Source organism: Prionailurus bengalensis, chromosome A1, assembly GCF_016509475.1.
Source record: "Prionailurus bengalensis isolate Pbe53 chromosome A1, Fcat_Pben_1.1_paternal_pri, whole genome shotgun sequence".
NCBI lineage: Eukaryota > Metazoa > Chordata > Mammalia > Carnivora > Felidae > Prionailurus > Prionailurus bengalensis.
The window spans coordinates 142,751,605-142,776,421 of NC_057343.1; the positions used below are offsets into that span (position 1 = coordinate 142,751,605).

The 24,817-nt window shown below is 35.8% G+C and overlaps 1 protein-coding gene across 3 annotated transcripts in view; it reads right to left on the reverse strand.

Moving 5' to 3' along the window:
- Positions 1-1,041: 1,041 nt before the first annotated feature.
- AP3B1 (adaptor related protein complex 3 subunit beta 1) overlaps positions 1,042-24,817 on the reverse strand; it is a 262,894-nt gene continuing 239,118 nt past the window's right edge. For 2 of the 3 annotated variants that reach the window (XM_043592664.1, XM_043592657.1), the window contains 3 exons: positions 18,801-18,898; positions 13,481-13,619; positions 1,042-1,776 (listed from right to left, as the gene is read on the reverse strand). In XM_043592664.1, the coding sequence (XP_043448599.1) occupies positions 1,623-1,776; positions 13,481-13,619; positions 18,801-18,898 (391 nt within the window). In that variant the 3' untranslated portion in view covers positions 1,042-1,622. Of the gene's footprint in view, positions 1,777-13,480; positions 13,620-17,492; positions 17,530-18,800; positions 18,899-24,817 lie in introns of those variants that run through there. The other variant, XM_043592673.1, reaches the window with a different exon arrangement.

Consider the following 24,817-nt stretch of genomic DNA (forward strand, 5'->3'; position numbering starts at 1 on the left):
AATTTAACCATCTTGTTTGGTCTCTCCAGCTTACAAGTTTGAACTGAAATGATTTTTCACATCTATTTTGTTCTTCTCAACATGTATATTCCAGGGATGTTTCATTATGTTTTTTTTTCCCTCTTTATAGATGTTCTACAATGTTTCCATCAATGCATATCCTCTACTTTTAAAAAATCCTTATTTTTAAAGGATTTTTGGCTCTACGGAAAGGGAAACGACTAGCATATACTAACTGAAAGAGTATTACCTCGTATCAGAAAGATAAATAAAATTTCAACCGGTTTTAAAGAGGTATAAAAATCTCAGAAAAAAATTTTCTGGTTAGAGAATAACTTTTTTTTTTTTTAATGTTTTACTTATTTTTGAAAGAGAGAGCCAGCATGAGTGGGGGAGGGGCCGTGAGTGGGACAGATACCTGAAGTGGGCTCCACACCGACAGCAAGAGAGCCTGACGTGGGGCTCAAACCCATGAAATGCGAGACCATGACCTGAGCCGAAGCTAGATGTGCAACCAACTGAGCCACCAAGGCACCCCTGGTCAGAGAATAATCTTAATGAAAATAATCTTAACTTGTTGAAGTTAGCCAACAAACACTCCCGGGAAAAGCGCTGATATGTTGATCACGTAACAGGTTTTTAAAATTTCCAGAACTAGATTTATAGTGATTAGTTTCCAAAGGTGTTTCAGTCCACCTAAGTTGGGCATCAAGATCTACAAAGGAACAATGAGATTCAAAGAATTTATTCAGCAGGTCTAACAGGCCTTACAATCTGATCTCTACTAATCAAAATTGCACAGAGACATTTTATTGTACAACATGATGGATTTTTATTATTAAATATCCAATTTTTCCTTGGAGTTAACTACTCTATAACACAACTAGAAAATCTACCCGGATTTGAAAGTGGTTTTTCTTTCACTAACTAAACCCCATTAATTGCTTCTTTGTGAATATAACAAGCTATTTACTTTTAAAACAAATATCAGCATATGAACTTCAGGATTACACACACTCATTAAAAATGCAAAGACACATGTTATTCATATGCTAGTTTATTATTCATAGATGATTCCATGACGAGCATTGTCAATAACCAATTACAATACCAGGAAATTCACAGAACAAAATTTTGCAGAGATCTTATTGTTTCTGTATTTAATTCTAAAAAGTATGCTATTCCAATAGCAATAGTATTTTCACATACCCAGCTCAGAGGCCATTTAGATTATTTCTAGGGCTAATTTTTGGTTGCGGTGGGAGGGAGGATGATTCCCAATGAACTTAAAACACCCAATTCATGTCCATCACTGTGGAAAAAGAGAAGGAAGAGGAGAAGGCCAGAAGAAGTAGCAGGACAGAGAAAATGCCACAAAGATTCAAGAGTTGAGAAAATTGACAGTAAAATATATGTTCTTTGGTTAGCAAAGCGAAAAGGGGGAAAGTACTGCATACATGATAGATACACACTAGCATTCTAAAGCAGGAGACAAGAATGTCAAGAGTGTATTCTTCCCCCACTGCCAGATGGAAGGGCTATTATTATAAATGAAAGGCAGCAGTAGTGGATGCCAGGCACTTTTGTTGTGTGCCAGATTCTGAAGTCCAGATGTAAGCAGGTTACCCCTGGGACAGGACAGGCTTCAGCTCCCGCAGCAGAACAGAACCGATCACCGTTTTCTCGGTGTTGATGATAAGCTGTGCTGTGGAGCCTTCCTTCAGTTCCACTGTAACTAGCATCAACGACCCACTGTGCACAGTTTTAGCTGCAAACCTGAAGGAAAAAAAAAAAAAAAGAGGGAGTCAGAGCTTTTATCATGAGGGAGGAAAAACGGAGATGGCATAAATTCAAATAGGTTTAAAACAGTTCTTTTTTTCTCAATAATTTCTTGCAGGTTCCCTACTGCCAAAACCCAAAGCCAAGCATTCTTCTGAAAAATCAATAAACTGCCCAGCACCATGCTTACCACAAGCAGGTAATTTCAGTGCGTCTTTAGAACAAAACAAGAAGAGGAAGTCTATTTTACTTATTAGTTTGAACAAGAGACTTATGTGAATGATTCGCCATTAACATATATTTGGGAATCATTCATTTGATATTTAATATTCCACCATGCCTAGGGTCACATAAAATAAACCACTGCATTTTTATTTTTAAAACATGTTGAGAAAAGGTACTTTTCTCAAAGAGCTTGAAATTTTAAGTCCTCATATCTGAAAATGATTATGCAAGAAGTTAGATAATTTTATGTACATTATAAAACTTACGTTTCAAAAATTCATGCATGTTAAAATATTCAAATTCAGTCTCTAACGTTGATGATGACATATAACAATACCACGTGACAGCCAAATGCAACACCCACACTTCCTCTTTTTAATTTTTTTTTTAACGTGCAGAATGTTACATACTTCTTTTTGCTTTAGAATAGAGGAAACTTGAGGTCTAAGGCTCCATTACTAAATTCCAAGACATGAAGAATCTACTAATTACATGGAATTAAAAGCAAAACTAGCCTTTTAAGCACTGCAATTGACTGAAAAGCCGTTGGAGGCACAATGAACTTCTGTCAATCCTGCTAATTCATTCTGCACGCACAGTTGAGCCCCAGAGACGTGAAGGAAGAGGACGGAACCCTCCTAGGCCTCCATTTTCCACATGGAGCATGTTCCACACATTTTTTTTAGGGGGGTGGGAGGGGGTTTGATTGCAGGGATGACTGGAGAAAAACAAAGTTGCTGCACATGAGCTTTTGAAAACACTAACAAGTGTAGAGCAGGTCTGTGACCTGCTGTGACCCCACTTTGCAGGGCCAATCCCCTTTCCCCTTTCTGTATGACACGTGTCTGAATCTGAGCCATCTGCCTCAATTTGCGCAACATCTTCAGCCACAATGGCACCCAGTTAGCCCTGACAACAGCTCACAATACATAAAAATAAAACTGCCGCGCTGACAGCACGCCGCGGACTATTCAAGAGCAAACCAACTGGTCAGTGTCTCATGTCTGACAATTAGCATGGGCCTTGCGCAGAGCCCACGGTGTCCTCAGGGATCTGTTTAATTACCATCAACATAAAAGAGGGAGTTTATCAGGAGACACTCAGAAAAACTTCACTCCCAACTTAATTAAAATATTAGCCACTTAAGCAGGAAGCAGATTCTCTTTAAATGAAAAGTAATTTCTTCTTTGAGTTTTCAAAAATGACATCAAGATCTCATAACACATTCGATTCTTCTTTTTGGAAACCTAGCAAGCCACTTTTGACCTGAACGGAATAATGAAAATCAGTTTTCCAACAGTAATTAGAATAATGACTCAAAAGCAAAACAAACAGGCTAATATGAAAAATATTATCCACATTTTTAAGTTGCATTTTAAGGTATAAGCTAGTGGGTTGTTGATAAAGTATGTTAGAAACCTTTGCTGTCATTTATTTGTGTATTTTCTACAAACATGGAAAGCTACTCTCTCCAAACACATGGAAGACTTGTAAGGAATCCGACAGAGCAGTTTTCCTACTGCGAGAAGCAACTGTAAGTAACCGTGTGCTCTTCAGATGTCCACACAGGACCTAAGGAACTGTTTCCTAATCTCATCTTTTAGAGAGCACAAACATCAGCAGCCCTACCATGACCGATCCCCTTTTCTATCACCCCTTCCAAGTTTATGCATTTCTTTTGTCCAAACTTTTGGGATTCTTCTGCCTCACAGGAGAATCCTGTTTCTGTATTTCTGTTAAACCATGTCTGTATGTCGGACTAGGCAGCTCTACTGTCCTACTCATTTATGTAACTTTTCTCCCCACAGATTTGATCATCACCAAATCTTCATTCAACACATCTTTCAACAGAGGTCTCTATTTCTGACAGGGTTATAATTATGTAAACAATAGTCTTATTAGTCCCTTTATTTACTTAACACTTGTGCCTTGGGACTGTAGAGAAGGAGATTATGTCTCAACAGGAACACAAAAGCACTTGAATTTCAGGGTTGCACAGCCCCAAGGCACATTTTATCTCTTTTGCATTAAAAACTTAGAATCGATGCTCCACTAATACAAACTCAGCAGAGACAAATGTCAATTTTGATGCCAGTATGTTTACAGAGATTAAAATTAGTGTCTTGTACACGTTTTTGAAATCCTATTACCATAAAAATTCTCAATAGTGTAAAGATTAGGGGCAGTAAAGAAAAGAGGCATTTGCTTACCCTACAGTGGAAATATGCTAAGCAAATCATCCGAGCAATAAAATCTGTTAGCTGGTATAAAAGCTACTGCCTGTTAGCTAGGTCTCTGTGTTCTAGTGGGCACAAATGGTGGAAGCAATGTTTTAAAGCAAGAGACTAGAAGATCAGATGTTCTGACATTCTCATTTCACAGTTCAAAAAGGATGTATTTAATTGGAACACAGCATGATTACAACTGGTTTGTTTTGGTCCATGAAAAGCAAAGCCACCCCCGCCCCAAATTTATTAATCATTTAATGCCTGAACAGGCTATGCTTTAACATACACTGAAAAGACAGTTATGGAAAGAGTACCAGTTAATAAATACCACATAGCTTTTGGATGTAAGAAACATTGGTTATAAAGACAGCTTGGGTCAAACACTTCTATGCTAAATTTAATGGCTGACATCAGAACTTCTGTGCCTGACCTCAAACGAAGATTAACACGGTGACAAAACTTTTTCAGAAGACATGTGAGAAATTTCGATCACCGCAGTGATAACTGCAGCTACCATTTATTAAGTGTTTTGTGTAGTGGGTACTTATTTGATTCTATGAGGCAGATTACAGATGAGGGAAGTGAGGCCCACAGAAGTTGAGATACGTACCCAGGGGCACACAGCCAGTGAATGGTTGAGCAGGAATTTGAACCCAACTATTCTGATTCTGGATCATACGCATTCTCAAATATGCAAAATGTACTTTTGTTTTTTTTATTAGTAAACGGAAAGACTAATGTTTTTCTTATTTACCTAATACATAATCTAATACTGTTCCAAAAACTTTAGGAGGGAAGATTTTCCCTTCAAAATGTGTAGCTGAATTTGCACTATTATGTAATTCAAAGCATCCTGACTTGCTGCTTTGTCATAACAAGTTTTTACTTTCTGCCTTTTAAAGATTAAAAAAAATTTAAACATCCCCCACCTCCCACTCCCTCAAAAGAACACCAGCAATGAGAAATATGAAACCTTGTTGAAAGGAGCTGTAACACAGGGAGGGACTTCTGGGAGGCCAACCAACCTCGAACACCAGTAACACCACAAATGAGAACAAATAAGAGGATGACAGTTAAAGATGTATTGCCTATGTATGACGGGCTCCATGTTATTAAAAGGATACCATCTAGGTATTTTTCATAATTTTTCATTTTCATTCTACCACCAAGCACTCGCTGTTTGTAAACACCAACTGAGGAGGTAAAACTGTTTAGATACATCTGTATTTCATTTCATTACATGTCTTTTTGTCTATGATCTCTAGCAATTGACATTTAATCTTTGAAGCCTATAAAAATTCTTAAAATTAAAGAAAAAGACAAAATAAGCTGCTTGCCAAACCTAAATGAAGACACTACTCTTCTAAAAAAGTTGATTTGTCTTAACTATTGACAGAATTAGGAAAACAGCTCAGATAACAACAACAAATCTGTACAAATTTAGTGTCTACAATATGTGGCCTTATTCCCTCATGCACTTAAACCATATTTTTTTTCAGATTTATGAGGAGCTGGCTATGGACCATAAATGTTCTTTGTCAGAAGGGAAAGAAATCTTACAACCCAATGGTTTTAGCAACTGAAATGTTAACAGGACAACAGGAACTAAAAAATATTTATCTGAGAGGCTGTATCAGTCTCCAGGGTATTCACAAACACAAACATTTTTAAGTAGAATCATATTTGCTACACTTAATGCAACAGCTCTAAGACATGCTTTTTCTTCTCTTGGATAGTCTTCCTGGTTTCTGATTTTTCTATTCTGAGTTCAATTTTCTCGTGTTTTCTGTTCTACTGGTTACCAGAAGCTGTGACAATGGCCCACTCAGGCTAAAACTTTTTTTTTTCCCCCACTCTGTACATGAAGCCTTCAATTACTGCCTGCTGAAGCAGACAGAATCCTATTAGTAAGAAAGACGATCACAAGATGCAGTGCCCTGCCCTAGCTGTATAAAAATAATTAGTCCAAAGTTGACAAATGTGTAATGAAGTCGCACAATGATTATATGTAAGAAATACTGGTTTGAATAGGCCTCCTAACATCAAATACCAAAGCATCATGATTTGGAGCATTATTTCCCAAAGAATTAAAAATGATAAATCCTTACTGCTTTGAGTTAATATAGAACATTTTAAACAGAGAATTTGCAAGTGGTAAAAAAAAATTCCATTTTCTTGACTATAAAATTGTCTTTTAAAGTTAAGCCCGTTACACAATTGAAATTAATATTGAGGATGAGAAATTACATGTGATTCAAGTTTAGAGAATTTTTCCAAAGAAATGTGTTTCCCCTTATTATTTAAAAACAAATCAGCCAGCAATATTGTAGTGTTTCCCTTTAACATTCTGATGAGAAGAGTTAAAACAAAGAAAATAAGCGACCATCATAATTTAAGACTCTCTACATTCTGTTTGAATCTTTACACGGTGTAACGATTCTCCATACTATCTTGTCATTGACACATTCTCTTTCTTTATAAAGAAAAGGTAAATAAATCTAAGTGCACTTTCCCAAAGAAGACACGAGATATCCCAGTTATTCCAAAGCATTTTTGGTTTGTCTCTTTGGTGGGGGTGGGATGGGATGGGCCTTAACAGAAAACCAAATAATAAATAAATTCTTACCCCATTCTCTTTGATTCCTTATAAAATTGCCAACCCAGAAGGAAAATCATCAAGAATACCTCTCATTTCTACATGAAAACAGTTATATATTCCTACTAGTAAAACTGTTGCATTGCAGAATATTACCTCACAAATGGTAGAATTAAATAAAACTTAAAGAAAGAATGGTTTAAAGCAAAATCAGCGATGCGGTTTGGTTACTTCTAAAATATCCAAATATGCGTTCCGTGTAAAAATTAACTGAGGTCTACATTTGTTTTTCAATGAAATGCTGTTCACAGAGCCTGCAGAGATCAAAGCAGCAGATAAAAAAGCAGTGCTGCCCTCTAGTGGACAATCACCAACTTGAGAAAACTGACGTCTAAATAGGTTCCAAAATCTTTGGTCCAGTTTGAGATTCCAAATTTATCACACAGTAGAAAAGACCAATGCCTGATATCTTTATATTAACAACTCCTTACAAAGCATTTTAAGACAGGTGAAGTATGGTTACTGTAGTATCAGAGATTATAAAATTAGGGCACTAAGATACGGTTTTCTATTATGGCCCTTCAAAATTACCTAGTATTTCAACATTCCAGTTACTAGGGGAAAAGAAACAAAACAACAAACAAAAATAACCCTAAAGTTGAGCAACCTAAGAACAGAAGAAAGGGAAGTATCAAAGACTCCCACCAAGAAGTGACTATGCCATTCATGTTTGTAACCCTAGCACTAAGAAAATTTGTCACAAGTCCTCAAAAAAAAAAATTGAGTGAAAGGGTTGCACAATATAGACATTTTATGATGGAAATGGTAGTATATACCAGTATTTCTCCTATTAATTACTATTGAACATGTATATGATAATAGTGATTCACTGGATGAGTTGAAGGCCTAGAAATGAAACAAGTTGTTCTTGACATGTACTTCAATTAAATAAAAAGATTTCTGATTTTCAACCTGAAGCAAATAAACTATCTTTAAATATGTTGGTAAATTAAAAAGTTGACTGCCAGGCTGCCATGGATACACGGTTCCATTCACAGCACCAGGCTTTCCTAATAGTTAAGGACCTCAGGGACCATAGTAAAACAACATTCATTCTACTAAGACTGTAATTATTCACAAGTTGTATGTTGCTCAAAAGTTGCAAGTTAAAAAAGTGACAGAGTAAACAAGATCCAAACATTAAGATCTACAGGGCGGGAGGAGGACTTTAAGTACTAAATACAAGTTAATAATGAAAACTGTTCTAGGGTCTTATTGAATAAGCTAAGAACTAAAACAGCATCATGGCAGAGACAAGGCTTTCTGTTTTCACTCAAATGATCACATTTCCCCCCTCACAGGGTCAATTTGTTGTTCATGAAAGGGCAAAATGAGTAGGTAGTCTGATAGCTCTTTTGAACACCACTGTTACGGAACGTCAGAACTCCGGAAACTGGGTTAAAATGTGAAATGGCTGAGACTGCTGAAAGACAAACTTTTCCTTGTGGTCTAGGACAGTTTCACAGACGAGACTGTAATACGCTGATATAATTAACAATATGCTCTTGCTGGAGCACAATGCCATAGCTGTAAGGAAAAACAACATCAAACAACTTGTCTATTAGCATCCCTTAATAACTAATCTGTAAAAAGAAAATGCATAAACATAGGAATAATAGACTTTAAAATGTGTCATGTGGCTGTCCTTAACTCTTGATAATTCAAGGCAGTCTCAAACTGCAAACTATGGAACATTATTGGCCATATAACCGCTTTGGCTACTGTTTAAAATACAGATTCCTGGGCCATACCTCACAGTACCAGATCTGAGCCCCTGGCTGTGGCTCTCAGGAATCTGAATTTTACACAAACCCCCCACAGAATTCTTTTGTACAGAAAACCTTAAAGATTTTGGAGCTATGGATTTTTACCTTTCTGCTTTTTGGTCACTGCACATTAGTATCTTTATCAGAGGACAAGCAATGTAATTAAAGCAAACACACCTCAGTTTCTACACTATTGAATTCAAACCTGTCATAAACCCTCACCTGATTTCTTTCTCAGAGGAAAACAAGAAATGTTTCCTGGGCCTGGATATACCTAGGGTTCCCAATGCTAGTCAAATTCTCCTACCCTAAACATATTAAATATTGACATTTTCCTTTTGCAGTCCATTCCTATACTGTTTTACTGCTATTCATTCTGCCCTTTGTATATTTTATTTATGTGTTAGTTTATTAGTATACTGTCTTAAACAATATGCTTTAAGACTTTTACAATGCATAGAATATCACATTTTAATACGAATATCTAAAACAGGACATGAAGATATTCAACTCTATATTTAATAGATGATTTTTAAAATTCTCATTTCTGTATTACTCCTTCTCATCTGATAACTGTAATCTGGAAAATAGGAGAGTTGACCATAACTCTGTAGATCTCAATGGGATGATTTTGTTCTCAAAGAGCAGCCTTTTCAGTCACCAAGTACCACAGAAATGAAAATAAAGTTAATTAAGTCTTTCAATAGTATACTGGTTGGCCTTCTGATATTATTGCTCATTTAGAAAATCAAAAGTAAATGTCATATAATCTAACAGCAGATATACTTTCTCAGTGATCTTGAAAAGCAGTTAATTATATAAAAAAATGCTCCTGGTTTTTGAAATGAATTCCATAAAACTTGTGCTCCTTTAATTGACTTTTTCTTAATGGAGGCCATTTTATGTTGATATGTAGGAACCATTTTCTACTAGGTATTCAATTAAAATTTCTACTTTACACTATTACACACTTCTGCATATTAATGAAGGTTCCCTTTTTCTTACACATTTCTTATATTAAGTGTTTTTTAACTTGGCATTTATGTAAAAACTATTCAAATTTTAAGAGTAGTGGGAATAAATTATTCTAAAATTCTTTTTATACTTTTTTTTTTTTTAAAGCAATTGTAAGTCAATTACCATTAGTAAATACAAAAATGGCTTTGGTCCTACTCTTCATTAACTCAAAAAAGCAACCATCACAGAAGAATAAAGGAGTCACTCAAAAATCTCACAGGGATTTCAATTTTATTAACAATTAAATAATATATGTTTAGATATATAAACTCATTAACTCCACAGGAAAATAGGATACTGAGCACTACAGTTAAAAACATGAACACAACTCAACGAAGAAGTAAACTGTCAATTTCTGTTATAAACAGTAATTGCTATTTCACTTTAAATGACATTAAGAAAGGCACTGGTACTGATTTTACTAACAATTGTTCATTTTTGTTTTGTTACTGAGTACAAAAGAATGGCAAAAAATGTTACATATGCAGGATGATAATTTTTAACAATTTGTGTATGAAAAATACAAGTAACTCTAGGTGTTTATTATTTCTAAAATTTAGAACGTTAATGCAGTCATACTTTGTAAGAGCAAATGCAAAACATTTTCAATTACATATAGTGAGACTTGTGAGGCAAATGAAAACAGAACAACCTAATCTTAATTACATATAGGCATTGTTTTTTTCACTTTTGACCCGGTAGTAACTTGGGCTCCTCCTCCAAGTTACAGAGCCAAACACCACACCTGCTGGATTAGAACACACACGGCTGGATTAGAAAAGTGTCAAGATATCGTGGATGTGTGTGAGGACCACGAACATGAAGTCTGAGCGCAATCTCTGCATTGCAAAGGCAGATATAAAAGGTTCTTAGTTGCGTGTCTCCCCTGCATTAGTACAGATAATTGAGAATTGTCTGTAATTTAATCACTTGAACAGGGATTCAGTTCCAAACCACCAAGACAAGTTACAGGCAAACTATGCTTTAATAAAAATTACACAACTGTGCTAAGTGTCTTTCTTAGTTTGTTTCCCAGTAGGAAGGTAGCTTTTATATTAGTTGGCTTTCAGAAGGCAATTTGGCTGTTTTCTTCTAAGAAACTAAATTCTGGAAACCTGCCATTGCTTTCAGAAAAGTTAACCCACATGCAAAACAAAACAAAAAATAAATTAGAAGTTACAACATAAACAAGGGTTACCATATGTCTTTTTGTACATTATAGAAGAACATATTAAAACAAGACTGAAGTTTTGTTGGGTAGTAGATGGTCAGTATCATAATTTTGTACTGCATAAGCTAAAAGTTATAGTTGATGTATGATATTTTGGTGTTTCAGTAATTTCAGTAATTCAAAGGATCCATAAATAAAACGGCAACTTCTGCTAAAGAAAATCACCCAGAAGAGCAAAAAGAAGTATTTAAAGCAGAAAACAACAGGGGTGTCTGGGTGGCTCAGTTGGTTAAGCGTCTGACTTTGGCTGAGGTCATGATCTCACAGTTTGTGAGTTCGAGCCCACGTCAGGCCCTGTGCTGACAGCTCACAGCCTGGAGGCTGCTTCGGGATTCTGTGTCACCCTCTTTCTCTGCCCCTCCCCTGCTCGTGCTTGGTCTCTCTCAAAAATAAATAAACATTAAAAAAAAAAATAAAGCAGAAAACAATTAAAACAGGAAAACTCAGAACCACAATATTTTCATTGAAAAGTCTTCTGTTCACTTTTTCCCCTACTGAACAGCATTTCACTGTTAAGTTGTATACGCATAGTGGTACCAGTATGATGACCTAATATCCATTTTATTATTTTATCACCACCCTGTGTGAGATAGGGCTTGTCAGAAATTAAGAAATGGAAGCGTCAGATCTATTAAAGAACTTAATTAAGGAACTTTCTCTAAGAACAAAACAAAACTGGAGCACCTGGGTGGCTCAGTCGGTTAAGCGTCCGACTGTAGCTCAGGTCAGGATCCTGCAGTTCGTGAGTTCTAGTTCCACGGCAGGCTCTTTGCTGACAGCTCAGAGCCTGGAGCCTGCTTCAGATTATGTGTCTCCCTCTCTCTCTGCCCCTCCCCTGGTGACACTCTGTCACTCCCTCTCAAAAATAAATCAACATTAAAAAAATAATAAATAAAAATCAAAACAAAAAATAGGGTAACTTTGGTTTTTTGACTAGCACATGTGGTCTTCACTGTCACAATCAGTAGATGAAGATAGGTAACTTCAAATGATGGCAGGTTAAGACTTGAACTCCGCTCTTCTGAAGTCAAGACCAATATTCTTCCATAGATAATACAGAATTTCATTTTAATGTCTCATCCTACCCCTTTCCAAACAGATGAAGATCTTAAAGCCCACAGAAGTTATAACTTGCCCCAGACTACCCAGCCCAAAAATAGCAGAGAGAAGTCTAAAACCCAGATCAACTGTAGCACTCTGTAAGAAACCTCTCTTACCCTGCACTAATTAAAAAAAATTTTTTTTAAGATTTTATTTAAAAGTAATCTCTACACCCAACATGGGCTAGAATTTATAACCCTGAGATCAAGAGTTGCATGCTCTACTGACTGAGCCAGTCAGCCTCCCCTACAAAAAAAATTTTTTTAAGATCTGAAGGCATTCTCTTCAATTAAAAATTTTTTTTCTATATAGAAATATAAAGGAAAAAGCATGCCATTGGCAGTGGAATGGCAGAGGAATTAAAGATGGAATTAATGAATTCCTTTAAGCTAACAGAGAAGTAACAACTGCAGGTTTAAGGGGATCATTTTTATCTTTACTTTAATTCAAGCTACTGCACACAGAAGATCGCAAGGAGGGCAACCACATTAATCACATTCTCTTCTACCTTTAAGGACAAATGACTTGGATGTCATGCTTTAGATGCTCGGTGGTGAAGATATTCCTGGTCTAAGAAATAGAAGCTGCACTTGGCTCTATGCCCGTTTTTTAGCAGCTCCTTATTACTGGAAGCAGCCTTATGGGACTGATGTAAAAAGGAACTCTGGGGGCGCCTGGGTGGCGCAGTCGGTTAAGCATCCGACTTCAGCCAGGTCACGATCTCGCGGTCCGTGAGTTCGAGCCCCGCGTCGGGCTCTGGGCTGATGGCTCAGAGCCTGGAGCCTGTTTCCGATTCTGTGTCTCCCTCTCTCTCTGCCCCTCCCCCGTTCATGCTCTATCTCTCTCTATCCCAAAAATAAATAAACGTTGAAAAAAAAAATTTAAAAAAAAAAAATAAAAAAAAAAGGAACTCTGAACGCAGTACCCAAACTTCCTCTATTTCAAGTAAAAAAGTCCAACTCCACTGCTTTGTAAAACAGGCCTTCCTGGAAATCCACTCTATCTGGTGAAATAGGATAGATTTTCAATCGTATCTTGCAAAAGGTACCTTTACAAATCACCAAACTATTATAAAATGCGAGTACACCGACTGTTATCTTGCAGGACAGTACATCCCAGTGTACTAAGGATTGCATGAAATGGGAAAGACAGCCTGAACGCAAACCAACAATCAAATATCTCATTAGAAACAACGGGAGGGGGACGCCTGGCCGGCTCAGTGGGTAGAGTATGTGACTCTGGACCTCAGGGTTGAAGGTTGAACCCCACATTGGGTGGAGAGATTACTTAAATAAAATCTTAAAAAGAAACGAAGAGAGGAGGTCAGATAAATGTTTAGGGATTATTATTTTCAAGGAAAACGATGAACTTAAAATTATACATTTATACGTGTCTATTATACATATATATATATATATATATATATATATATATATGCACACACACAAGTGATCACATCACATGTTGATGAACCTACCTGTGTATATGATCTTGGCCAGAAGGGACTACACCTACATTGGCTACATTTACAACCTTCTGAAGGATCACAGAAGGAGTGAAATTCTGTGGTGCAGCAATGATTACAGTAGAAGTTTCATTCATTCCTGTCAGCATTCCTGTAAGAGCAAAAGAAGGCTCCCTTTTACTAATTTGCGAAAATTATATTAAAACAATTTCAAGCTCATAGCCAAAATTTAAAAACTTAAAAAACCCACTTCAGAATATAATTTTGAAGATAATTATCACTGAATTAAATAACTGCAAATGTTTTACAAAATTTTTAATCCTTATTGTGTAGAAGAGCATGTAAGAATGCAGTGGAACATCCTTCCTAATACATGTGATTTTCAATACCCTAAGACAAAAATGCAGAATCACAAAGATTCTATTCAATTTCAGTCCCTTTAAAATATACTCAATTAATTTGGACTACGTCAACTATTTAAACTTTTACTTTTTTAAAATTTTTATTCCTCTCCTTTTCATTCAGAGATCTCTCTTGTCAAATGCTACCTGAGTACAAATCAAAGTGAGTCTGGAATAACTAGCAACAACATTATCTGACAAATGGCCTCAGCTGCTGGGTCAAAGTTATCTCAGCAATGACTGAAAGTCATTGAACAGTTATGTGGTTCTAAAAAATGTGCACGTATCTAAGCAGCTATACTTAGCGATAACAGTACTTGCCTAGTGAATGGAACTATAGAGTTAATTAAAAAACACCAATCGAAATTTCTGAAGCATAATGCTTAGAAACAAAGAGGAAAATGTGAATGGAGAACCTTAAATTCTAGAGACGTTTTAAATGAATCTTTAAGAAAAAAAAAAACAAAGTTAAGCAAGATCGGGAACAAAAACTATAATACAGAGTTAACATATGACATGCCATTAATGTCAGAATCTCATGTAAAAATGTTTAGTAAACAAATTCAGTAACATACCAAACACTTGGAACAAATATTGAAATTTAGTACCTGGGTAAAAAAAACCCCAAAATAATTATAATAAATGCCACCTATTTGGACCTGTGATGTAAGACACCGACACCTAACGGTATCCAGTAAAAACAAAGATCTTTTGAGACATTTGGTATGTGCACAATAGTTGACAAAATTTATGAAAATGGAGAAATCTGGTTTTATGTTTTCAAAAGGCCCCGAATCTCCAGGGCTATGTATTTAATTTAGTTATTTATTGCAAATGCAACCTGAAATTTAGAAGAACCCCTATGATGAGCAGCACGAAGACACGAAAGCCTAACACTGTAAAACGACTTCTAAGCTTTTAACAAAGAGCAGTTTTTAGTAACCACTTTCAAACTCGGGGACACTATGTTCTGTCTTAGAGTGTTTAACTTCAATATTAGGCAAAAGCTTTAAAAACTACACAAGCAGTCAAACACTGCTTTTAAGTAAAGCACAGTGGCTGCTGACATAACACTGCTGAGAGATGTGTGTACTCATTTAGGATTTAAACCTTCTCCATTAAGCTCTATTGAAGAGCAACTGCTGAATAAATGAATGCAACTATGTTTATGTTAAAAGCCTGTTTCCCGCAGCATGTAATTAAAGGAAATGTTGTACAAAGCCAGTACTTTTGTCAAGCTCCTGTAAATGGAAAGATGGATAGCACTCAGAGAAGTGAATGCATTGCTTCATATTTAACCTTAACACTCTTGTCATTAATGGTTTGTCTAACTTGGTCTATAAAAGACAAGGTACTGCTCCATTGAAGTAAAATTTAAAAAATCAACTAAACCATGCTTTTCAGAACAGAAGATTCATTATCGTCAGCTAATGTATTGGCATAAAGCAAAGTAACATCCTATCAAGTAAGGCACACATTCAATCTGCCTTCCCACCCCCCTTTATTTTTAACTCATGCTGTTTTATTGTTATAGGCAATTTGTACCACTCAGCATGACAGTGTAAACTGAATCAAGATTAATTTACATGCAAAAGAACACTTAGGAGAGCAGCATGGTAAGCAAATGTATTGTCTCGATTGCTGAGGTGGAAAAAGAACCTGGAAAGAAAAAAAGGTGCTCTAATTAAGGGGCATCAAATATGATTGCTTGTGGTAGTTAAGGGCCAGAAAATAGTAAATGTCTGACCATTTAAAGAATTAGCATCTTGCTAGCTAGGAAACCATAAGATGGATGCATAAATCATAATAAAATTAAGTAAACATTCTAGGTTTCTTAAACCAGAGATTTTTCTAAATGAAAATATATCAGGTATTCTCAAATTAACGAGAAAGAAAAATATGCCAAGGTATCATTAAAAGTTTCTCTTCTAAAAAACAGACATTAGATACTATATAGCATGCATATATATATAACAAAGGTAAAGTTACCAGGAAAATATTTAAAAACTGTCAGACTATTTGTTGCTTCATTAGAATTTATCTAAATTTTGGAGAGGCAGTGGACAGAGTACTTAATTTAGGTTAGTTAATCAGCTGTCATTAACTGCTAAAATGTAGACCACGCAATATAAGAAAGTAAAATTAAATTTTTTTCCTAAGTTTTAGATTTCCTATTTAATTCATACGAAGAAAATGAGTACGAGAAGGCAGTTTGGATAAATAGCCAGCTTACATCTCTTATAATAGTTATAATTGTCTCAAGAAACCAAATTTTTAAGAGAGGATCTCAAGTTATTTACAGTACTGAAATCATCCTACAGCTAGATCATTAACTCTGCAATGCTCAAAACTCATAGCAATGAAAAAAAAATCATGCTTCTGGTTTAGAGTTCCTATTATGAATATTATAGGTAACTTCCATATATAGGCTAAACCATTCTGTCTTTCAGCACTTTGATGACCAACCTTATAAATATGCACGTTTAGCCATGGAACTCTAAATGTAACAACTGAGGAAAAATGACAGATCAGGTTTTATATTAGAAATAAAGCCTTTTCGTTAAAAAATTATTAATCTGATATATACAATCTGTTAGAAGCATTATTTAATAGTGTACAAACTTTTAAATTACATAGATGTTTAGTATAAAAATAGAAATGCATTCATCATGCTTTTTATTTATAATTTTTCTAGTTAAATCCTCATTAATGCATTTAATGCACTTCTTGAGTCTTAAAATATATGCCCTGTGAAATGAGATATTAAGTACCTAAGTTCATTTTATTTAAATTAGAAAAATTACATAATGTCATGTACGCATGTGTAATGACACACACAGGTACTTAAATTTACTAGTATTTTACCATCCAGAAGTTTGCACTGATAAAATGTGAGGAAATAGATGTTTATTTTGATTGAAGATTTTTCAGCTAGGGAGTCCCTTCTATGTATCATTTGTTGAAATAAGCTAAGGTCTTCCTAGAGGAGCATAAAAAACGAGTACAATGTGTAAAGTTGAGAATTGAGACCTCGATTACCAAGCCAGCTGAAATCTCTAACTAAAAAGATGCTATTGAAAAGACTCTTTAAAGCTGTGGTAAATTTGCCAGCATCAAGTCCCATATCAAAGAATGAATTCAGGAAGACAGAAAGAATGATACAGAAATGCCAAGAGACTTAGAAGGATTTACAAATACTTCATATAAACAAATTTTCAAATAGCTTTATTCAGAGTAGCCTTTCTGCTCTATTAAACATAGCAAACAGCTGCCAGATTTATTCAGAAAAATAATCAACAACCATAGAAGTAAAATGGCAGAAGAAAAAGGAATTTTGGCAACAAGTCCACAGAGGACCACAGCTGTTCTCCAAGAGCACCTCTCTCACGCGCTTACGGTTCTGTATGGCTAGTCAGGGAAAAATCCCTCGGTCACAGCAGAGCACAGAACGGCACAGAACACTTCATCGAAATATCAAGTATTCTAAACCAAAGCTGAGGGATAGAAAAGGTATACGATAATCAGCTGCTTTAGATATACTGTAGCTGCACTTTCCAAAGAAAGAATATCCCCTTAACAGTAGATGTGCCAAAGCCTTATTCAGTCACTTGTGTGCCACTCACCTGGGTCTGCTGGGCAGGTGTAAAGCAGAGAGGCAGGCTTTAGCCAGCAAAGGGTAAGAATAGCAAATGTAAGCATCAATTCGTCAACAGAAAAATAAAATCATAAAATCACAAAGATGTTTTTCTTCTACAGCAATAATCAACTTCCAAGTAAAGCAAATGCAAACAGGGATTTAGGCATTCTTTTTTATCACTTAATAAGGCAGAAAATAAAGGATTATTATTAATTTACAGTCTTGAATGAAATTTTCTTTGTGAGATTCTTCTACAACAGGTTATTTGAATACTGTGGACTGCAATGGCTTACAGCAAAAAAAAAAAAAAAAAAAAAAAAAAAAAAAAAAAATCTTTGGCACTCTAATGATAAAGTGCCAGGAAGCATGTGTGTCTCCTTAGGTACAGAAATATTTGTACGTGCCCAGTACTTTCTGGAAGCGTGACAGATAGGATTTAATGACCTCAAGATGAAGGAATCTTTGTATGATAACCCCTCTAGAGAGAAAAATAGACTACCTTCACATAAACTTTAAGAAATTGCTGACTATACTGCTTACATATGCCCTAGTTCTGTATTATCTTTAATTAAACACATACACTCACGGTTATTTCCCAGTTATTATTTTCCACAGTTATTATTCATAGCAGAAAATAAAATTTATTTTTATTAGTAGGTATGCTGGACTCTGGGGCAAGCACAGCATATTAATACTTTCATCCTGCCGAAAATATTTTCTACTTAGGTCCGTATTTTAAAATATTTCAGCTCTGATACAGGCTGACATCATAGCATGTCTTTACTACAGAATCAGGTCAAAAGAAAATGGAGGTATTTTAATGCTATAATTAGGACTTTATCTTGAAGGGTGAGGCACTTCAATGTGCGCAGGGAAAAATACATTAGTAGGTCACGAAAAACAGTTCCGTAGTGAAAGAAAATACAGAGGCATAACATTTATAGTGGTAGAAGTTCGCTAAGTCTCAAATCCCTCACATTTTCACTAACACAAAACACAAGAGCACATCATTAGGTTGACAAACCTACAACTCCCAGAAGTGAAAAGTTAATTAAGAATCAATTTATTATTTTAAAGACATACTAATGAATTTTCAAGTATGCCAGGGATGTAGACAAACATATACTTTCAAGGTTACTTTACAGAAGAAAAGGATTAGCAAAAACCAAAAGATTACGCACTGACATCTGTTAATGGCTATGTACATGTGGTAATTTATTTCAGAGACCAGCCAGAAGAATGAGCACATATTATTTGGGATGGCAATTTCTAGTAAACTGTAGTAATCTCTCACCTTGCTCTTTCTTAAAATCTTTCTCTGACATGGCCACAGGTAACAGCAGCTCTCCAACAGGTGGCTGAATATTAACATTGAAGCAATCATCCTTGGTACTAAGAGAGAAACACATCAAAGCTGACCAATTGCTTAATAAATAAACATTCTCTTTAATATTATGCACTTAAATAGATGTAATTAAAGGATATGCCAGCATATAAGTATAAGATCTTCTTGGCTTAACTAGCAGAGCTAAAATTTTCTCAACACTATTTTCAGAGAAATATATCTGTTACCTCAATTAGAAAACACATTTTTTTTTACAAAAATATGCAGTTATTGTAAGTACACCATTTAATGTAGAATTTGAAAAATAGGTGAGCATCAAGGGTACACATACCCACTACTACCAGAGGAACACTTCACGCAACTTACAGAATAGAGGAGTAATATTTTCTCTTTACTTTGCATGCTTACAGTGTAGAAAATGGAGTGCTCTAGTCTTAAATTGTTAAGATCTCTTTTTAAAAAAATTAGTTTAGCAAAAAGTAAAATGGAGTGACCTTACTGTGTATTAGATATGTGCTAATAAAATAATGCCTCATCTGCAAACTTGCTTTTTAAAACAAAAACTCTTTTTTTTGGTAGTGTTATTCATTAAAATTACTGATCAACATGTAAAGTTATTATTTCAAATGACAGGATATGAAGAATTTAGGAAAGACAACTTTGTACCTATATCAGATAGAAAAACAGTGAGTGTATATTTTAATCTTAAGACAGATAATACTCTTTAAAAAATTAGTAAAATTTCTTAAAAAAAATTTTAAGGTACATGTTTGAAGTTAGGTTGAGGAGTGTACCAGTTAGGAATGTGTCTGGCTGCAAATAAGCAGAAAATCCAACTAACAACAGGTGCTTATTGTTTAGTATGCAACAAATTCTGCAGTTACCAGTCAAAGACTGGTTCACTGGCTTAAAGAGGCTGTTGGGGACTCAGGTTTCTCGAGCTTTCAACTCCACCGCCCTGGTGTGTTGTTTCATCCTCGCGGATGCCAGATGGCTGCTGCATCGCTAGGTACCACTTTTACATTGCAATGAAGAAAAAACAGTGATAATGGAAGAAGAGTGAATAAATGAACCAACCACATCTATTCTTTTTTTTTTTAAATATCAGAAAAGATTTGTCCCCAAAAGAACTTCTACTTTCATGTTAGAACTGGATCTCATGGCCAGTGGGAAGGTGAATAGGGAAATGGGGACTGTGGCTAAAAAAATAACAAACATTAGGTTAAGAAACATCATCATCAAAGGGTGCAATAGGGATAAATAAAATGAAAAAAGAAAAAAAGAAAATCCACTCTTTTTAGTTTATATATTTATTCTGAGAGAGAGAGAGAGAGAGAGAGGAAGGGAGAGAGAGAGAGACAGAGGGGAAGGGAGAGAGAGAGAGAGAGAGAGAGGGGAAGGGAGAGAGAGAGAGAGAGAGAGAGAGAGAGAGAGAGAGAGAGAGAATCCCAACCAGGGGCTCAATTTCACAAACCGTGAGATCTCACAAACTGCGAGATCATGACCTGAGCTGAAATCAAGACTCAGAGACGCTTAACTGGCTGAGCCACCCAGGTGTCCCAAGAAAATCCACTTTTATGCTATGATATAATATATTCTTGTAAGAAATTCTTTTATGGAACAAGGCAAGGACTAGATTAAAAAAAAAGAAGGTTTTGAATTATTCAAATTTGGACTGTCTAAGGCAAACCAACAAATTCATTTATTAATTCAGTACACATTTACCAAGTACAAACTAGATCCTGTGTATTATGCAAGTACCTGGGGATTTAAAGACAAGTGAGACTGGCCCTAGAAGCTCGCAAGTCAGTGAGAGAGGAAGAGTTCACTTATGTTTATAAAATGGCAAACACTACATTATAGATATGTGGAAAGTATTATAATCCATGTAAGAGGGATTAATTCTGCAGGAGTGAGGTACAGATACCTTTATTTTCAAGAGGAGAGAGAGGGTATTCTAGGTATTCTAGACTTGTGTTTTGGGAATGATGAGCAGTGTGGTATGTCAACAGATGAGGCTGGGGGTGTGCTGTAAAGAATATCATATGCATTCATGACCATTCATCCCACTTTCCCAGGACAGTCCCAGTTTATAGCTGTTGTCCTGGAATCTTGTTCAGGTAATGTCTTCCTTCACTCTCTAGACTGTCCTGATTTCTATGACAAAGTGTATGATTACTTCACTGATATAACTGAGACAAAGGTGTTTCAATGTTTCTTGAAGTAACAAGGAAAACTACCAGAGACTTTTGACACAGGAAAATAAATGATTCCATTGTATTTCAGAAACTCTAGTGGCAGTGTGTAAGATGTAGTAGAGGAGAAACCCAAGGCAGGTAGATTTGTTAGGAATTTAATTGAATAGTCTAGGCAGGGCTTTTACATTGTGTGTTTTACTTTAGTAAATCCTGACAATGAACCTAAGAGGTGGCTTCTGTTATCCCCCAACTTAGTGGTAAGAAAAGTTAAACAACACATCCCAGGTCACATAGCTAGTAAGTGGCAGTACTGGGATCTGAACTCAGGTCCATCCTGCTCCCCAGTCTGCTATATAATGCTGCTTTAAGATGTATTTTTTATTCTGCTATGTAAGGCTGCTCTCCTAGGGTGGGTAGCACTGAAAACTGGGAAGATGAGAGTATTTTAGAATTAAAAGGGACAGAGGTGGTGATGGATGGAAGAGATTTTGAAACTTCTAATGCGAAAAACTGGGAGAATGACAACTACTGAAGAAGTAGAGTTTTGGGGATTAAACAAAATGATTTGGCTTTAATCATGTTATATTTTGAGTACCAGTGAATTATTCAGGAAGAGATATTTAGCAGATAATTGGAAATACAACTCAAGAATCAGAAAAAGAGGTCAGGGCAGTATATATGAGTTTGGAAGTTATCGGAATGGTAAAGAGAAGAGCTGAAGCCTTACAAGGAGATAAGATCACACAGGCAAAGAGGATATACCACGAAAAAGGATAAGGTGGAAACCTGGGGAAGACCTACATTTAAGTAGAAATGGAAGAACCGTAGCTTGCAGAACACACTGGGAGACAGTGGTCAGGGAGAGAATGTGTGTGTCAAATAATGCAAAGAGGAATAAAAAGAAGGAAGTGTGACTTCGGATTAAAGCAAGGCGGTTCAGATGGAAGGCAGAATGCAGAATGCCCTGAGGTGAAGGGGGAGTGGGGAGGCTGACAAGGAAAGATGGGACAGAAAGCAAGACAAGCTTCATGAGGATGCAGAGGCAAAAGAATGCTTAATGAAACTTGAGCATGTTTACAGGATGATGGGAAAGAGCCAGTAAAGAGGAAGAAACAAAGGAATATCTGATAGAGCAAGGCATTAGAGGAAGTAAATGAGGATGGGATTAACAGCATAAGAACAAGGTGAAGAGAGTAGGATGCTTCTTCCCAAAGCAGCAGACAAGGAACAGTTAAGACTGAGGCAAGTACTGAGGGTAGGACACTTGAAGGATGAGACCACATGTGAGGTAGTGGAAGGCGAAGTCACATTAAAAGAAATAGGTAAAGGCTGATAGAGTAAATGGATAGGTGGTGTGTGTGTGTGTGTGTGTGTGTGTGTGTGTGTGTAAAATTTATATATAAATACACATGTAAAATATATATATGAACTATATATAATATATATATATATATATATATAAATTTATACATATAGGGAGGGCATGATAGAAATATTTTATTAATAGAAGAATACAATTAAAATGACCACTGTGTTAAATTGTATTTATTACACTCTCTTTACTGGTATTTTCTTTTTAATTACAGATGAAATGATTAGCCTTGTCCTTCCCAGCGGTCCCGAAGGATACCATTTACGCCCTTGATTAAAGGTAGCTGTGTAGCTCTGACTCCCAGGGAGAAGGGTGGGATAGCAGAGAAAGAAGGGAAAGGAGACTTGCCTTCTAAAGCATATATGAAAATGTAGGTGGGTAAGCAGCAGGTTTAAGTTTGAGGCAAAAAGTGATCTTGAAATTTCCCTACTAGGAATTTGCAGTGTGTTAAATACTAATATAGATGACTCAACTTGACTGGTTTTGCTTTCACTGCTTTTGGCTAACGATATTTTATTTTCTGTAGTTGGTAAAATGGCTAACATAATTATGTATGAAAAACTAAGGACAAAAGTTGATCCAGAATGGGTCTTACGAGGCAAATGTAAATAAAAGTGGAACACTGTTGTGGCAGACAGAACTTGTTTACTCTGTGTTTCTTTTATTTTTCTTCTTTCCTGGCATAACCCTGATTTGGTTCAGGTACACAATGTGCCCAACTGAAACATTTTCTATCTCAGCCTCTCTTGTTGGTAGGACTGAGTAACCCAGTTATAACCCATGAAGCAGAAGTCTGTCAGGGATTTCTGGGTAAGTTTTGCTTTTCCAAAAAAGACATGGCTCCTCTTTCCATGTCACTTCTTTCTTTCCTTCTTCTTTTATTTTTATTTTTGCCTGGAATGCAGACAGAAGCCTGAAACTAGAGCAGCCATATTGTGACCATGAGGATGGCAGGCACATGCTAATGACATTAGCACATGAAAACAAAAAACGCTGGAAAAACCTTATACCCAGAAGATACTATGGAGGTACTCCAGCAGCTCTTTAACTGCTGACCTCTGTTCTTCTTATACTAGCAGAATAATACACCCCTATTTGGTGGGTTTGTGTTAACACAACCGAATGCAAAAATCTAACATAGCTAGCATATAACATGCTTTATAAGCCAGTTTCAGTTTCAAAGCAAGGTTTGGCTTAGACTGGCCTAAGATGGAATGTTCCCTCTTTATTTTAGGGAAACTTTCATCTATATTAGTGTTCTAGGATGTCCTCCACAGTTTTCACGTGCCTTTTCTACCCTTTGCCCTTTTTTGTTTACTTCTCTTTCTCCTTACAGCTCTTCTCTTTTCCCTGACCTCTTTTTCTTCTGATCTCCCTCTGGCTGAACATGGGGCTAAACATAGATATCTTGGCATGGGTAAGGAATGGTGAAAATGAGTAAGGACAGATGTGTATCTACTGGAATTAACACATCAACAAAGTACTATTATTAGGCAGCTCTAAATAGCCTAGTTAAATGGGATCAAATGGCATAATAGTTTAATGTAATACAAGAATCTACCTGTTATATTTAAGTGTAATGCATATACTTGCACTACATACAATTTCATTCCACAGACTTGTAGGATCCAGATTGGTACATTTCTAGGTAAGAGAAATGGGCAAGTAGTCTAACCATTGTGAAACTCAAGATTCCTCATCTACGAAATTAAAAAAAAAAAAAAAGGCACTTACCTTGTAGCCAACTTTTAACAATTAAATAACAGTATAATGCTTAATGCATACTAGACACTCAAAACCTACATATATAAAGGGTTGTATCATAATTTATTTAAGCATTCCCGTATTGATTATCATTTGAAATTTTCCCTACTATAAACAATACTTACTTAAATACCTTTGGCTAGATCTATTTTCTTCTGCAAACCACCAATATTTCTCTAGGCCTGACGGCCTGAAGAGGAAATTGTTAAGTAGAAGAGTGTGAGTACCTAGTGTTCTGGAAGGGCCAAAGTGCCCTAAAAAAGGTGGTGTCAACGAAAATCCCATAAACGGTATACCAGAATACATGTTTCCTCTACCTTGTCAATGTCAGATACTAAAATTATTTAAAAATGTTGCCAATTTGGTGACATGTTTTAATTTTAATTTCCCTGTTACTAGTGATATTCAATATCTTATGTTCATTGGCTATTTGCATTTTGTTCTTATAAACTGCCTATTCTTAGTGTTTCCCACTTTTTGACTGAATTCCTTTATATTGACTGAAGAGTTCCTTACATACTCTGGTTATTAAACTTTTGTCTACTACATACGCTGCAATACATTCTCACCATGTCTCACCTGTTATGGTATCTACTTTTTCTTTGTAGAGAAATTTAAAAATTTTAATAGTC